A 16,956-nucleotide genomic window follows, 5' to 3' on the forward strand; every position below is an offset into this window, starting at 1 on the left:
ATCTTTCTCCTACACTTCATCCTGGACCCTCTCCCTGGCTTGGCCGTGAGTTTCTGCCTGACACTATTCCTAATGCTGCTATAGGCTAGTACCAATATTCCCGGTAGCTGGGGCACATACCCCAAATCCGGTACAATCCCGGACATAGAGCATCCCTACCCTAACCCTTACCCTAGTACCTTAACCTAACCCTCACCCAAAACATTTACCCTAATACCCTATCCCTAACCTACCATCACTAGATCCTGACCCAATCCTCACCTTAACCCAAACCGCTAAACCAACCCTAATATCCTATCCCTAATACCCTAACTCAGTCCCCTCAACTAACCCTAATACTCTAACCACAACTGCTAAACTAACCCTAACAGCCTAACCCATAGCCCAAACCGCTAAATTAACCATAATACCCTAACTTTATACCCCAACCCTAAGGGGAAACTGGGTGGGACAAATGGTTATTATCGGACATCAAATGCTATGTTTCTATGTTAAGATACATTAAATCAAAAAGGGAATAAATTAATTTTGTATGAATTAAAATGAAATACGATCAAGCGGAGAACGCAGACAGACTAAAGCAAGTCTGCATAATAAAGCATAATAAAATACTGTATGCTGTATAAAATAAGTTCTAGTGATTGGTCGATAAGAAAAAAATCATGCGCTTATCTTACAAGAAAGCAATCCTCAGTGAGAAGGTAGATGGAATGTTATGTGCCTGGGTCCACTAGTAAACACTTGGCACCAAGGAAGATAGAAGTACAAATTATGCAGATGCTGAAAGGGAAAGGAAATGGAATGGCTCCAAATACACATCATTATGTGTCACTCCCCATAATGAGGTGATACATTCATTCTGTATCTGATTAAATACCCTTGTGTGCCGGAAATGTTCAGATTCTCAGGAGTCATCATTCCACAATGGAAGATCCATATAACAAGCTTGCCATTTTCTTGCGTGAAACTGCTATTATTTAGAAACAGATAATGTACTGTTACTGTGTGAAAGGAAAAGAGCGGAGACATCTACATCTCTTTTTGCCAGAATGCATGTTTGCTTGTCATGGCAATTCTGTTATATGAATCTTATACTTAAGGAGGGGTGGTCTTCTGTATGCCGACTGACGGAATCCCGGCGCACAGTATACAGGCGCCGGGATCCCGACAGCCGGCATACCGACACTTATTCTCCCTCGTGGGGGTCCACGACCCCCCTGGAGGGAGAATAAAATAGTGTGGCGCGTGTAGCGCGCCACCGTGCCCGTAGCGTGGCGAGCGCAGCGAGCCCGCAAGGGGCTCATTTGCGCTCGCCACACTGTCGGTAAGCCGGCGGTTGGGCTCCCGGCGCCGGTATGTTGGTCGCCGGGAGCCCGACCGCCGGCATATCGTAGTGAACCCTTAAGGAGAACCTGTTGCCCACACACTGTGGTTGTCACTGTGCTGTGACGAACCAACATACATGACAGTGTAGCCAATCAATTCAGTGAGGTGCTTCATGACCAAATAGTTATAATGTGCTATATTTGCAGCTATACTCACCTTAGTACTTTTTCAATCCACAAAATAGATGCTTCCACTGTGTATAGGTGGCAGGTGTACTTTAGGTACATAAATCTGGGGGTTGCTTAACAGAACTGTGAATGTTATTTGCAGTGTGGGCTAGAGATAACTGATCCCTATGGATCAGTACTCTAAAGGCCCATATAGACGGGCCGATGCGGGAGAGATGCGTGCTGAGCGAACCGCTCAGCACACCTCTCCCCCCGCTCAGCACAGCTTGCTTAGATTATCGCTCCGTGTGTACCCCCCTTAAAGCTACTCTGAAAAATTCAGAATGAAAACCGAATTATCATTGAATGCAATAAAATCTTATCTTGTGTAGAGTCTGATGTGCATCAGCATAAATGGTGCCAAGGATAATTCAGATAATCATACTGTACATGAACTTTCATTCTTTACCTTGCACTAGATCTACTGTAAATAATGAAATCGCTTAGGGACTACAGTGGTTACAGCACATCTTAAGTTCTGGAGGAATATAAAGACACATCAGCGAATGTTATTAGTAGTTATTTTATAAAAGACAACTTGTATTTTATAAAAATATAATTGTTCCATGAAAAAGAGTTGCAAAACTGAGAACTACAGATGTGTCCACTCACATCTAGCCTCCCTGCACGTTACACAGCCCTTCTATTAACGACATGCCGTGGTGTGACTCAGTAGCGCCGAACGTCTTTAAGTGTGACTTTTCCCATTAAAATGACTCTTATTCATAAAATGCTGACGCACAAGCAGATTTTGCTGATTAAAATGAAACGCAGCATGCCTATATTCTGTGTGCGACCGCGGCTGTATCTGCATACAAAATAGTACGTTACAGTGCTTTCCTAGAAACACTGTAATGTACCATTTCGTATGCAGTTACAGCCGCAGATGCACACGGAATACAGACATGAAGCAGATCATTTTAATCAGCAGAGTCTGCGAGTGTTGATGCAAATAAGATGCATTTTCAGCAAAAAGACGCCAGGCACTAATGGAGTTGCATGGGACCTGTCAGCACACTCACACCAGGCATCTCTCGCTATGCGGCATATTGAGGACACATCTGTATTTATGTGCAAGCAAGCTTACCCTTACAGAGCTAAAACTACTTCAGATGGCACAGAATCTTGCATATAATATGTTAGCTAGCTACTGTAAGCACAGTTAACTTTTATAAGTGACAGCGGAAGAGGCACAATATACTTAAAACAGTTGCCGTGTAAATAGCTCATTTTCCAATGTCTTGCCCTAGATCAGAGGTGTAACACAGCCATGGCAGATTTGTATTTTTTTGCTACTAATCAAAAACATAAGATAAGCAAAAGAGTATTCAAAGCAGTCATGAATACCCATTTGGGCTCACTTAAATAAAGTTGTTCAGAACTGCCTGCTTCACACATTTGTCTAATTTACATATCGGTAAGAGGGGAATTGGGACTGCCTTTATTTTTTTGTTTAATATACATTTTTGAGCTTTTAAATTCAGTGGTATACAGGCGCATATTTAAGCCACAGATAGAACAAATAAAATCCCACTGAAAGCATCAGATAGCGTCTACGCTCAGGCTGTAAGCTCCGCCAAAAACAGGAAGAATAACAACCTTACAAGATGTCCACAAATCTACTGCTCGTTTAATTATAATACATGCAAAAGTAAATTGTAGCAGTTTTTAAATGTGTTTCCTGTATTAAACCACCCATAGGATCCATCTTCGTAAAATAATAGGGTGAACCCATGTCACCTCCCACCATTTTTTCGGAGTCCTGCGCATGCGCTGTAGACTCTGGCACTGTGCCAGAGTCTCAGTGCTGAGAGCGCTAACAGTAGAGATGAGCGCCGGAAATTTTTCGGGTTTTGTGTTTTGGTTTTGGGTTCGGTTCCGCGGCCGTGTTTTGGGTTCGACCGCGTTTTGGCAAAACCTCACCGAATTTTTTTTGTCGGATTCGGGTGTGTTTTGGATTCGGGTGTTTTTTTCCAAAAAACCTAAAAAACAGCTTAAATCATAGAATTTGGCGGTCATTTTGATCCCAAAGTATTATTAACCTCAAAAAACATAATTTCCACTCATTTTCAGTCTATTCTGAATACCTCACACCTCACAATATTATTTTTAGTCCTAAAATTTGCACCGAGGTCGCTGTGTGAGTAAGATAAGCGACCCTAGTGGCCGACACAAACACCGGGCCCATCTAGGAGTGGCACTGCAGTGTCACGCAGGATGTCCCTTCCAAAAAACCCTCCCCAAACAGCACATGACGCAAAGAAAAAAAGAGGCGCAATGAGGTAGCTGTGTGAGTAAGATTAGCGACCCTAGTGGCCGACACAAACACCGGGCCCATCTAGGAGTGGCACTGCAGTGTCACGCAGGATGTCCCTTCCAAAAAACCCTCCCCAAACAGCACATGACGCAAAGAAAAAAAGAGGCGCAATGAGGTAGCTGTGTGAGTAAGATAAGCGACCCTAGTGGCCGACACAAACACCGGGCCCATCTAGGAGTGTCACTGCAGTGTCACGCAGGATGTCCCTTCCAAAAAACCCTCCCCAAACAGCACATGACGCAAAGAAAAAAAGAGGCGCAATGAGGTAGCTGTGTGAGTAAGATAAGCGACCCTAGTGGCCGACACAAACACCGGGCCCATCTAGGAGTGGCACTGCAGTGTCACGCAGGATGTCCCTTCCAAAAAACCCTCCCCAAACAGCACATGACGCAAAGAAAAAGAAAAGAAAAAAGAGGTGCAAGATGGAATTGTCCTTGGGCCCTCCCACCCACCCTTATGTTGTATAAACAAAACAGGACATGCACACTTTAACCAACCCATCATTTCAGTGACAGGGTCTGCCACACGACTGTGACTGATATGACGGGTTGGTTTGGACCCCCCCCAAAAAAGAAGCAATTAATCTCTCCTTGCACAAACTGGCTCTACAGAGGCAAGATGTCCACCTCATCATCACCCTCCGATATATCACCGTGTACATCCCCCTCCTCACAGATTATCAATTCGTCCCCACTGGAATCCACCATCTCAGCTCCCTGTGTACTTTGTGGAGGCAATTGCTGCTGGTCAATGTCTCCGCGGAGGAATTGATTATAATTCATTTTAATGAACATCATCTTCTCCACATTTTCTGGATGTAACCTCGTACGCCGATTGCTGACAAGGTGAGCGGCGGCACTAAACACTCTTTCGGAGTACACACTTGTGGGAGGGCAACTTAGGTAGAATAAAGCCAGTTTGTGCAAGGGCCTCCAAATTGCCTCTTTTTCCTGCCAGTATAAGTACGGACTGTGTGACGTGCCTACTTGGATGCGGTCACTCATATAATCCTCCACCATTCTATCAATGTTGAGAGAATCATATGCAGTGACAGTAGACGACATGTCCGTAATCGTTGTCAGGTCCTTCAGTCCGGACCAGATGTCAGCATCAGCAGTCGCTCCAGACTGCCCTGCATCACCGCCAGCGGGTGGGCTCGGAATTCTGAGCCTTTTCCTCGCACCCCCAGTTGCGGGAGAATGTGAAGGAGGAGATGTTGACAGGTCGCGTTCCGCTTGACTTGACAATTTTGTCACCAGCAGGTCTTTCAACCCCAGCAGACTTGTGTCTGCCGGAAAGAGAGATCCAAGGTAGGCTTTAAATCTAGGATCGAGCACGGTGGCCAAAATGTAGTGCTCTGATTTCAACAGATTGACCACCCGTGAATCCTTGTTAAGCGAATTAAGGGCTCCATCCACAAGTCCCACATGCCTAGCGGAATCGCTCCGTGTTAGCTCCTCCTTCAATGTCTCCAGCTTCTTCTGCAAAAGCCTGATGAGGGGAATGACCTGACTCAGGCTGGCAGTGTCTGAACTGACTTCACGTGTGGCAAGTTCAAAGGGCATCAGAACCTTGCACAACGTTGAAATCATTCTCCACTGCGCTTGAGACAGGTGCATTCCACCTACTATATCGTGCTCAATTGTATAGGCTTGAATGGCCTTTTGCTGCTCCTCCAACCTCTGAAGCATATAGAGGGTTGAATTCCACCTCGTTACCACTTCTTGCTTCAGATGATGGCAGGGCAGGTTCAGTAGTTTTTGGTGGTGCTCCAGTCTTCTGTACGTGGTGCCTGTACGCCGAAAGTGTCCCGCAATTCTTCTGGCCACCGACAGCATCTCTTGCACGCCCCTGTCGTTTTTTAAAAAATTCTGCACCACCAAATTCAAGGTATGTGCAAAACATGGGACATGCTGGAATTTGCCCATATTTAATGCACACACAATATTGCTGGCGTTGTCCGATGCCACAAATCCACAGGAGAGTCCAATTGGGGTAAGCCATTCCGCGATGATCTTCCTCAGTTGCCGTAAGAGGTTTTCAGCTGTGTGCGTATTCTGGAAAGCGGTGATACAAAGCGTATCCTGCCTAGGAAAGAGTTGGCGTTTGCGAGATGCTGCTACTGGTGCCGCCGCTGCTGTTCTTGCGGCGGGAGTCCATACATCTACCCAGTGGGCTGTCACAGTCATATAGTCCTGACCCTGCCCTGCTCCACTTGTCCACATGTCCGTGGTTAAGTGGACATTGGGTACAACTGCATTTTTTAGGACACTGGTGAGTCTTTTTCTGACGTCCGTGTACATTCTCGGTATCGCCTGCCTAGAGAAGTGGAACCTAGATGGTATTTGGTAACGGGGGCACACTGCCTCAATAAATTGTCTAGTTCCCTGTGAACTAACGGCGGATACCGGACGCACGTCTAACACCAACATAGTTGTCAAGGCCTCAGTTATCCGCTTTGCAGCAGGATGACTGCTGTGATATTTCATCTTCCTCGCAAAGGACTGTTGAACAGTCAATTGCTTACTGGAAGTAGTACAAGTGGGCTTACGACTTCCCCTCTGGGATGACCATCGACTCCCAGCAGCAACAACAGCAGCGCCAGCAGCAGTAGGCGTTACACGCAAGGATGCATCGGAGGAATCCCAGGCAGGAGAGGACTCGTCATAATTGCCAGTGACATTGCCTGCAGGACTATTGGCATTCCTGGGGAAGGAGGAAATTGACACTGAGGGAGTTGGTGGGGTGGTTTGCGTGAGCTTGGTTACAAGAGGAAGGGATTTACTGGTCAGTGGACTGCTTCCGCTGTCACCCAAAGTTTTTGAACTTGTCACTGACTTATTATGAATGCGCTGCAGGTGACGTATAAGGGAGGATGTTCCGAGGTGGTTAACGTCCTTACCCCTACTTATTACAGCTTGACAAAGGGAACACACGGCTTGACACCTGTTGTCCGCATTTCTGGTGAAATACTTCCACATCGAAGAGCTGATTTTTTTGGTATTTTCACCAGGCATGTCAACGGCCATATTCCTACCACGAACAACAGGTGTCTCCCCGGGTGCCTGACTTAAACAAACCACCTCACCATCAGAATCCTCCTGGTCAATTTCCTCCCCAGCGCCAGCAACACCCATATCCTCCTCATCCTGGTGTACTTCAACACTGACATCTTCAATCTGACTATCAGGAACTGGACTGCGGGTGCTCCTTCCATCACTTGCAGGGGGCGTGCAAATGGTGGAAGGCGCATGCTCTTCACGTCCAGTGTTGGGAAGGTCAGGCATCGCAACCGACACAATTGGAGTCGGACTCTCCTTGTGGATTTGGGATTTCGAAGAACGCACAGTTCTTTGCGGTGCTACTGCTTTTGCCAGCTTTAGTCTTTTCATTTTTCTAGCGAGAGGCTGAGTGCTTCCATCCTCATGTGAAGCTGAACCACTAGCCATGAACATAGGCCAGGGCCTCAGCCGTTCCTTGCCACTCCGTGTGGTAAATGGCATATTGGCAAGTTTACGCTTCTCCTCCGACAATTTTATTTTAGGTTTTGGAGTCCTTTTTTTACTGATATTTGGTGTTTTGGATTTGACATGCTCTGTACTATGACATTGGGCATCGGCCTTGGCAGACGACGTTGCTGGCATTTCATCGTCTCGGCCATGACTAGTGGCAGCAGCTTCAGCACGAGGTGGAAGTGGATCTTGATCTTTCCCTAATTTTGGAACCTCAACATTTTTGTTCTCCATATTTTAATAGGCACAACTAAAAGGCACCTCAGGTAAACAATGGAGATGGATGGATTGGATACTAGTATACAATTATGGACGGGCTGCCGAGTGCCGACACAGAGGTAGCCACAGCCGTGAACTACCGCACTGTACTGTGTCTGCTGCTAATATATAGACTGGTTGATAAAGAGATAGTATACTCGTAACTAGTATGTATGTATAAAGAAAGAAAAAAAAACCACGGTTAGGTGGTATATACAATTATGGACGGGCTGCCGAGTGCCGACACAGAGGTAGCCACAGCCGTGAACTACCGCACTGTACTGTGTCTGCTGCTAATATATAGACTGGTTGATAAAGAGATAGTATACTCGTAACTAGTATGTATGTATAAAGAAAGAAAAAAAAACCACGGTTAGGTGGTATATACAATTATGGACGGGCTGCCGAGTGCCGACACAGAGGTAGCCACAGCCGTGAACTACCGCACTGTACTGTGTCTGCTGCTAATATATAGACTGGTTGATAAAGAGATAGTATACTCGTAACTAGTATGTATGTATAAAGAAAGAAAAAAAAACCACGGTTAGGTGGTATATACAATTATGGACGGGCTGCCGAGTGCCGACACAGAGGTAGCCACAGCCGTGAACTACCGCACTGTACTGTGTCTGCTGCTAATATAGACTGGTTGATAAAGAGATAGTATACTCGTAACTAGTATGACTATAAAGAAAGAAAAAAAAACCACGGTTAGGTGGTATATACAATTATGGACGGGCTGCCGAGTGCCGACACAGAGGTAGCCACAGCCGTGAACTACCGCACTGTACTGTGTCTGCTGCTAATATATAGACTGGTTGATAAAGAGATAGTATACTCGTAACTAGTATGTATGTATAAAGAAAGAAAAAAAAACCACGGTTAGGTGGTATATACAATTATGGACGGGCTGCCGAGTGCCGACACAGAGGTAGCCACAGCCGTGAACTACCGCACTGTACTGTGTCTGCTGCTAATATATAGACTGGTTGATAAAGAGATAGTATACTCGTAACTAGTATGTATGTATAAAGAAAGAGAAAAAAAACACGGTTAGGTGGTATATACAATTATGGACGGGCTGCCGAGTGCCGACACAGAGGTAGCCACAGCCGTGAACTACCGCACTGTACTGTGTCTGCTGCTAATATATAGACTGGTTGATAAAGAGATAGTATACTCGTAACTAGTATGTATGTATAAAGAAAGAAAAAAAAACCACGGTTAGGTGGTATATACAATTATGGACGGGCTGCCGAGTGCCGACACAGAGGTAGCCACAGCCGTGAACTACCGCACTGTACTGTGTCTGCTGCTAATATAGACTGGTTGATAAAGAGATAGTATACTCGTAACTAGTATGTATGTATAAAGAAAGAAAAAAAAACCACGGTTAGGTGGTATATACAATTATGGACGGGCTGCCGAGTGCCGACACAGAGGTAGCCACAGCCGTGAACTACCGCACTGTACTGTGTCTGCTGCTAATATAGACTGGTTGATAAAGAGATAGTATACTCGTAACTAGTATGACTATAAAGAAAGAAAAAAAAACCACGGTTAGGTGGTATATACAATTATGGACGGGCTGCCGAGTGCCGACACAGAGGTAGCCACAGCCGTGAACTACCGCACTGTACTGTGTCTGCTGCTAATATATAGACTGGTTGATAAAGAGATAGTATACTCGTAACTAGTATGTATGTATAAAGAAAGAAAAAAAAACCACGGTTAGGTGGTATATACAATTATGGACGGGCTGCCGAGTGCCGACACAGAGGTAGCCACAGCCGTGAACTACCGCACTGTACTGTGTCTGCTGCTAATATAGACTGGTTGATAAAGAGATAGTATACTCGTAACTAGTATGTATGTATAAAGAAAGAAAAAAAAACCACGGTTAGGTGGTATATACAATTATGGACGGGCTGCCGAGTGCCGACACAGAGGTAGCCACAGCCGTGAACTACCGCACTGTACTGTGTCTGCTGCTAATATATAGACTGGTTGATAAAGAGATAGTATACTCGTAACTAGTATGTATGTATAAAGAAAGAAAAAAAAACCACGGTTAGGTGGTATATACAATTATGGACGGGCTGCCGAGTGCCGACACAGAGGTAGCCACAGCCGTGAACTACCGCACTGTACTGTGTCTGCTGCTAATATAGACTGGTTGATAAAGAGATAGTATACTCGTAACTAGTATGTATGTATAAAGAAAGAAAAAAAAACCACGGTTAGGTGGTATATACAATTATGGACGGGCTGCCGAGTGCCGACACAGAGGTAGCCACAGCCGTGAACTACCGCACTGTACTGTGTCTGCTGCTAATATATAGACTGGTTGATAAAGAGATAGTATACTCGTAACTAGTATGTATGTATAAAGAAAGAAAAAAAAACCACGGTTAGGTGGTATATACAATTATGGACGGGCTGCCGAGTGCCGACACAGAGGTAGCCACAGCCGTGAACTACCGCACTGTACTGTGTCTGCTGCTAATATATAGACTGGTTGATAAAGAGATAGTATACTCGTAACTAGTATGTATGTATAAAGAAAGAAAAAAAAACCACGGTTAGGTGGTATATACAATTATGGACGGGCTGCCGAGTGCCGACACAGAGGTAGCCACAGCCGTGAACTACCGCACTGTACTGTGTCTGCTGCTAATATAGACTGGTTGATAAAGAGATAGTATACTCGTAACTAGTATGTATGTATAAAGAAAGAAAAAAAAACCACGGTTAGGTGGTATATACAATTATGGACGGGCTGCCGAGTGCCGACACAGAGGTAGCCACAGCCGTGAACTACCGCACTGTACTGTGTCTGCTGCTAATATATAGACTGGTTGATAAAGAGATAGTATACTCGTAACTAGTATGTATGTATAAAGAAAGAAAAAAAAACCACGGTTAGGTGGTATATACAATTATGGACGGGCTGCCGAGTGCCGACACAGAGGTAGCCACAGCCGTGAACTACCGCACTGTACTGTGTCTGCTGCTAATATAGACTGGTTGATAAAGAGATAGTATACTCGTAACTAGTATGTATGTATAAAGAAAGAAAAAAAAACCACGGTTAGGTGGTATATACAATTATGGACGGGCTGCCGAGTGCCGACACAGAGGTAGCCACAGCCGTGAACTACCGCACTGTACTGTGTCTGCTGCTAATATATAGACTGGTTGATAAAGAGATAGTATACTCGTAACTAGTATGTATGTATAAAGAAAGAAAAAAAAACCACGGTTAGGTGGTATATACAATTATGGACGGGCTGCCGAGTGCCGACACAGAGGTAGCCACAGCCGTGAACTACCGCACTGTACTGTGTCTGCTGCTAATATATAGACTGGTTGATAAAGAGATAGTATACTCGTAACTAGTATGTATGTATAAAGAAAGAAAAAAAAACCACGGTTAGGTGGTATATACAATTATGGACGGGCTGCCGAGTGCCGACACAGAGGTAGCCACAGCCGTGAACTACCGCACTGTACTGTGTCTGCTGCTAATATAGACTGGTTGATAAAGAGATAGTATACTCGTAACTAGTATGTATGTATAAAGAAAGAAAAAAAAAACCACGGTTAGGTGGTATATACAATTATGGACGGGCTGCCGAGTGCCGACACAGAGGTAGCCACAGCCGTGAACTACCGCACTGTACTGTGTCTGCTGCTAATATAGACTGGTTGATAAAGAGATAGTATACTCGTAACTAGTATGACTATAAAGAAAGAAAAAAAAAACACGGTTAGGTGGTATATACAATTATGGACGGGCTGCCGAGTGCCGACACAGAGGTAGCCACAGCCGTGAACTACCGCACTGTACTGTGTCTGCTGCTAATATAGACTGGTTGATAAAGAGATAGTATACTACTAATATTATATATACTGGTGGTCAGGTCACTGGTCACTAGTCACACTGGCAGTGGCACTCCTGCAGCAAAAGTGTGCACTGTTTAATTTTAATATAATATTATGTACTCCTGGCTCCTGCTATAACCTATAACTGGCACTGCAGTGCTCCCCAGTCTCCCCCACAATTATAAGCTGTGTGAGCTGAGCACAGTCAGATATATATATACATTGATGCAGCACACTGGGCTGAGCAGTGCACACAGATATGGTATGTGACTGAGTCACTGTGTGTATCGTTTTTTTCAGGCAGAGAACGGATATATTAAATAAAACAAACAACTGCACTATCTGGTGGTCACTGTGGTCGTCAGTCACTAAACTCTGCACTCTCTTCTACAGTATCACAGCCTCAGGTCAATCTCTCTCTCTCTCTCTCTCTCAACCCTAATCTAAATGGAGAGGACGCCAGCCACGTCCTCTCCCTATCAATCTCAATGCACGTGTGAAAATGGCGGCGACGCGCGGCTCCTTATATAGAATCCGAGTCTCGCGATAGAATCCGAGCCTCGCGAGAATCCGACAGCGTCATGATGACGTTCGGGCGCGCTCGGGTTAACCGAGCAAGGCGGGAAGATCCGAGTCGCTCGGACCCGTGAAAAACAACATGAAGTTCGGGCGGGTTCGGATTCAGAGAAACCGAACCCGCTCATCTCTAGCTAACAGCGGCAGTGACGGCTACAGGAGAGGAGGGGACCCACACACGGAGTCAGCACACGGGTCCCCTCTTCTCTAAAAATGCCTCTGCTCTTACCCCACCAAGGACTGAGGTCACGCATACAAAGAGCATGCACCCCACAATTCCCTTTGCCTACAGCAAAAATGAGCATTCGCAAAACATTCTCATGCAAATCCACACGCATTAAGAAAACCTCAGGAACCGCAGACATCAGTAATACAGTAATGCAGGCTAATGCATTGCGCTGTAGGTTCATATTTTCATGTTTACCGTTTCAATCCTTTTCTATAATATATAAAAGCTTCATGAACTTGCACATTTTTAAAATGCCTACAGTACATATGGTATACTGTATATGTGTGAACATAACTTATAGTGGTTTCATGTGGGTCAACATTATTTATAAAGTCATCCTATATTTTGATGATACTCATTCATCAACATACAAGTAAAACCACAGTTTAATAATATAAAAAGTATATATCTGTAATTGTAAATTCAAAATAATCATGACATATTTTAATCGACCATCTGAAACACTGGTGTTTGTCGAAGATGGCCAGTATTACATTCGTGTGTTTATGCTGAACAAATTACAAAATGACTAACAATATTGTCAACATATTGTACAAAAACAGTACTGTTTTGAAATTTTAAACATAATAAATTATAATGTTATACTGTTAAATATCTAACTATCATATTTAATTCTATAGCTGACAGATACTATGCAATTGTAAAAATGTAAATGAACATTAATAGGTAGATAACTGTGACTCTGTGTCTCCTAATTTCCTACATCTACAGTTTTAATTAATGATCCTTGTGGGACCTGAAATCTAGCAGGACCTGTAATAATCTAATGATCTTTAACGAGTGTCATGTGCCCCAACATTAAAAAATAAGATGAGATATGCTAATTAATCATGACTGTAGGGATGTCTAAAGGATGATGCCAATAGAAACATGATATGGAGCAAACCCCAACGGTTCATAAAGGGCCCCAGCTGCTGCCATCTTTAATGGTTCTTCTAACTTTCATGTTTAGTCAGGACTAATGACAGGCTTATACCTCTCCTCTTCACTTTGCATAGAGTCAGACATGTCAAGACAAGATCTTACAAGGCCAGACAAAACACTTGTTATTAATCTAGGGAAAACCTGTTGGACTGTTTGCTAATTGGACTTCCAGCATCTTGTCTATGTTGCTACTCCCAGGGGGCAGCTGGAGTGATCTGATAAGTCAATTTTCATTTTTGCAATCTAATATGTTTTGGGTATTTTTTTCCAGGTGGAAAGACCAAACTGAATTAAGAGCCTAACAGGCTTTGACCAAAAATAAATTAGCACCATTACAGAATTATAAATATGGCAGGCCACAAGTGGTATACAAACCATCAATGTGTGTGTCGTAACTGGCAGGTTTACTATATATTTTTCACCACAGTATAATTATTTTACTATCCTGTGATGACATAGCGCCCCCTGTTCTTGCTGTTCCCTCACATTTTTGACAGAAATGATGTCCCTTTCCACTCAAAATTCAATAAATGCCTTGAGATGTGTATACTTGATACACCAAGCACTGTTAACAAGATAACAAAATACGTTAAAATCGGCATCATTATGTCACAAGTATTTAACATCGATGTTTGTTCTGTGTTTAACGGGTAGTAGACATTACTGATGGGTTATATGAAACTTTCACTAGGAATCAATTATTGTTCTCTACTATTCGTTAGGAAGAATTAATATTATTTATTGAGTCAACAGTGAGACTGACTGGTTATTTTGGTAACTGACCAAAGCAGCACTGATTATACAGTTACAGTCCTATAGTAAAACAGCTCCCAATGGCATACAAAATGGTTTATGAGCTAATTTAGGGGTGTAGAAAAGTCACTATATATAGCAAAGTGATGAATTTATGTATGTACTCTATAATGGTGCTATAACCTATGGAAACCTCCAATATTCTATTGCTTTATATAACATTAAAACAAAAATTTGATTAGCTGCAGCATTTTTCATGCTTCATTACACAGTTACTATCTATCATCGTATAAACAATTCCAGTGAATATCAGGTTTAAAGAAACAAAATGTGATAGTTACTGCTGGCCTGCTGATCCTGGTTGGCAGAGAATACAGATCAATTCAAGTTGAGGTATTCATTTTATTTCTTTTTTTTTTAATAATGGGAAGACATTTCCAACCTTTCTATCAAAGATGCCATAGTAGCTATGTTCATCAAATGGAAAAATGACCTGGAATGTTGGTGTCTATTTCCTCTAAAAGATTTTATAAATATATATATATATAGATAGATATATAGATAGATAGATAGATAGATAGATAGATATAGATATCAATAGAAAAAAACACACTCATTTCTAAACAACTGTAGAGAGTGGGCGCTGGAGCCTCATAATCCAATTTATAAATACTATGTGTTATAGCACACTGCTACGCAGCCTTCCACAAAGAGACCAGCACACCATATTAGATACCACATTTCTTTTAGTGCTTGAAAAAAATGTTACAAAAATGTATAAAATACATATTCAAAATCCAAAAAAGCAACTTGCAAGAGATTCCAATAACATGAAGATAAGCTAAAGGAGATGAGAACTTATCGTGTCAGCTTGTAGATGCATTATCTGTCCATATTAAGCCCTATATATATATATATATATATATATATGTATGTATATATATATATATATATATATATATATATATATATATAAAATCTACAGTGCATGAGAGCTCTGAAACACCACTTCAGAGAATATCTACATATGCGTAAAAATAGTAGAGTAGTGATTTATCCATACACAATTCCTTAGTGTGGATTTTAATCCTATGGGAGGGATTCAATTGTTCATGATAATATTTCTGTCTGCTAGTCGCTTATGAAAGTGTTTGTCTTGCACTAGCTAGCCTTCTATATTGAACAAAATGTCCTACTGAATAATGAACACTATGAACAAAATGTTTTCTATCTTAAATTCACAGTGCAACAATGTAAATAATGACAGGTATCCATACTTAAAGCAGTATTATATAAATACATTTATTTAATTTAAACACTTCTCAAATGAAAATTATTCATCAATTTTCATCAAATAGCAAAATGATAACAATTGTGCGTCACCTGACTATGCACAGTAGCATCGCACCCAACTCATCAATCATTTGGAGTGAAATAATTCCAGAATAACCACAAAATTATGGGTTCAAAGCTACAGTATAGAAACACGGGAAAATGAATCTGTGGGTTATAGAACCCCTGAAGGCCATCCATGAGCCCCATCCACTACCCTCTGCTAAGCAACACACCACCTGCCCACCTGAGAGAAAAAAAATATTTAGTTGTTCTGTATAGAAAGACATCAGCCCTTTAACAAGGTCACGGGAACACAGGTCACGACACAGGACACATGGGCAATGTCACATGTATACACAAACAGGCACACACACACACAGAGCACGATACATGGAACAGCATGGTTAAAACTTACAGCCACGAAAATTGGTGGAGAAATCATTAACAGAGACAGGAGAGAGTGGGAAGGCTCGTTCAAGGGTCCCCATGTTACTACGTATAGTGCCTGACATGCAAGAGCAGTCTATCTCAGAGCACCCAAAACAACATGCCTGCATCAGCCTCTTGCGGATGGACATCTTGGCTAAAATCATGGTTACAATGAAAGGGAGAGGAGAGGAAGAGTGGTAGATTAATGTAGGGTACAGAAAAATAGACAGGCACATATATAATCATGTATATATAATTAGACACAAGATGCAGCTCAATGCAGTTATGAACAGCAGGAGAGTTTGTCCATTCGGGACAAGGGGCAGGAATCTAAAGGTGGCTTTGACACGATGGAATGTGTAGGATAAGCAGTAGTTGTTTTAGATGAGGAGGTGGAGGAAAAAGCAGAACTGGTCTTCGAAAGGCTGGCCACCAGGTCTGCATGGCAGGTTTTGGAAGTTCCCTCTGCAAAACTCTGTTGTAACAGTAGCAACCTAAATTTCAGTGTCTGAAATACATGCATTTGCACCATTGCAAAATAATGAAATCTATGAACAACAATGCTATATATTTTTTCCTTAAACTTATACAGACTGTGATTCTTCATAGAAGTATGCATGTATGTAAGTCGTTCAGAAAGAGAGAGGGCAGAAGAAAATGTACTAAACATGAAACTCAAAGAACATGAAAACTACTTGTCCTTCACAATGTGTAGATACACTTTTACTACTTGTCCTTCATAATGTGTAGAGATACTCAGGTAAAAGTATCCATTCTGATTAAACAACACAACATAATCCATGTAACATATTTTAACTATCAGATTCCAAGACATTGATTAGAGGAAGTTGGGTGCGTTCAGTTCTATGCTTGAATGAGACAGATATTTCTTGAGTGGCTGGCATTTCCAAGAGGCCTGCAGAGAGCTAACTGGGCATGAAATGGAAATGAAATCTTGACCTAGCTGTTTCCAACAGTTTACCTCAAATGAATTTTAAAGGATGATTGGTATTTACAGTGATCACTCCGATACAAATGTACATTAAAGCAGGAGCGCAAATCTCACAACAAGAGTTACAAAGAAAAAGCTATAAGGTATCATGCAGTAAGTACTCATGCACTACATAAAGCAAATCATTATAGATCTTGCCTAATGTTAAAATT

The 16,956-nt window shown here is 42.5% G+C and overlaps 1 protein-coding gene across 14 annotated transcripts in view; it reads right to left on the reverse strand.

The window, feature by feature from the left end:
- The window catches only part of KCNMA1 (potassium calcium-activated channel subfamily M alpha 1), a 1,046,495-nt gene that overhangs the window by 207,653 nt on the left and 821,886 nt on the right, over positions 1 to 16,956 (reverse strand). For 4 of the 14 annotated variants that reach the window (XM_063958697.1, XM_063958698.1, XM_063958689.1 and 1 more), the window contains one exon: positions 15,779 to 15,946. The exons of the other annotated variants lie outside the window; for them this stretch is intronic. In XM_063958697.1, coding sequence (XP_063814767.1) covers positions 15,779 to 15,946 — 168 coding nt within the window. The remainder of the gene's footprint in view (positions 1 to 15,778; positions 15,947 to 16,956) is intronic. 14 annotated transcript variants of the gene reach the window in all.

This window comes from Pseudophryne corroboree, chromosome 3 (assembly GCF_028390025.1).
Source record: "Pseudophryne corroboree isolate aPseCor3 chromosome 3, aPseCor3.hap2, whole genome shotgun sequence".
NCBI lineage: Eukaryota > Metazoa > Chordata > Amphibia > Anura > Myobatrachidae > Pseudophryne > Pseudophryne corroboree.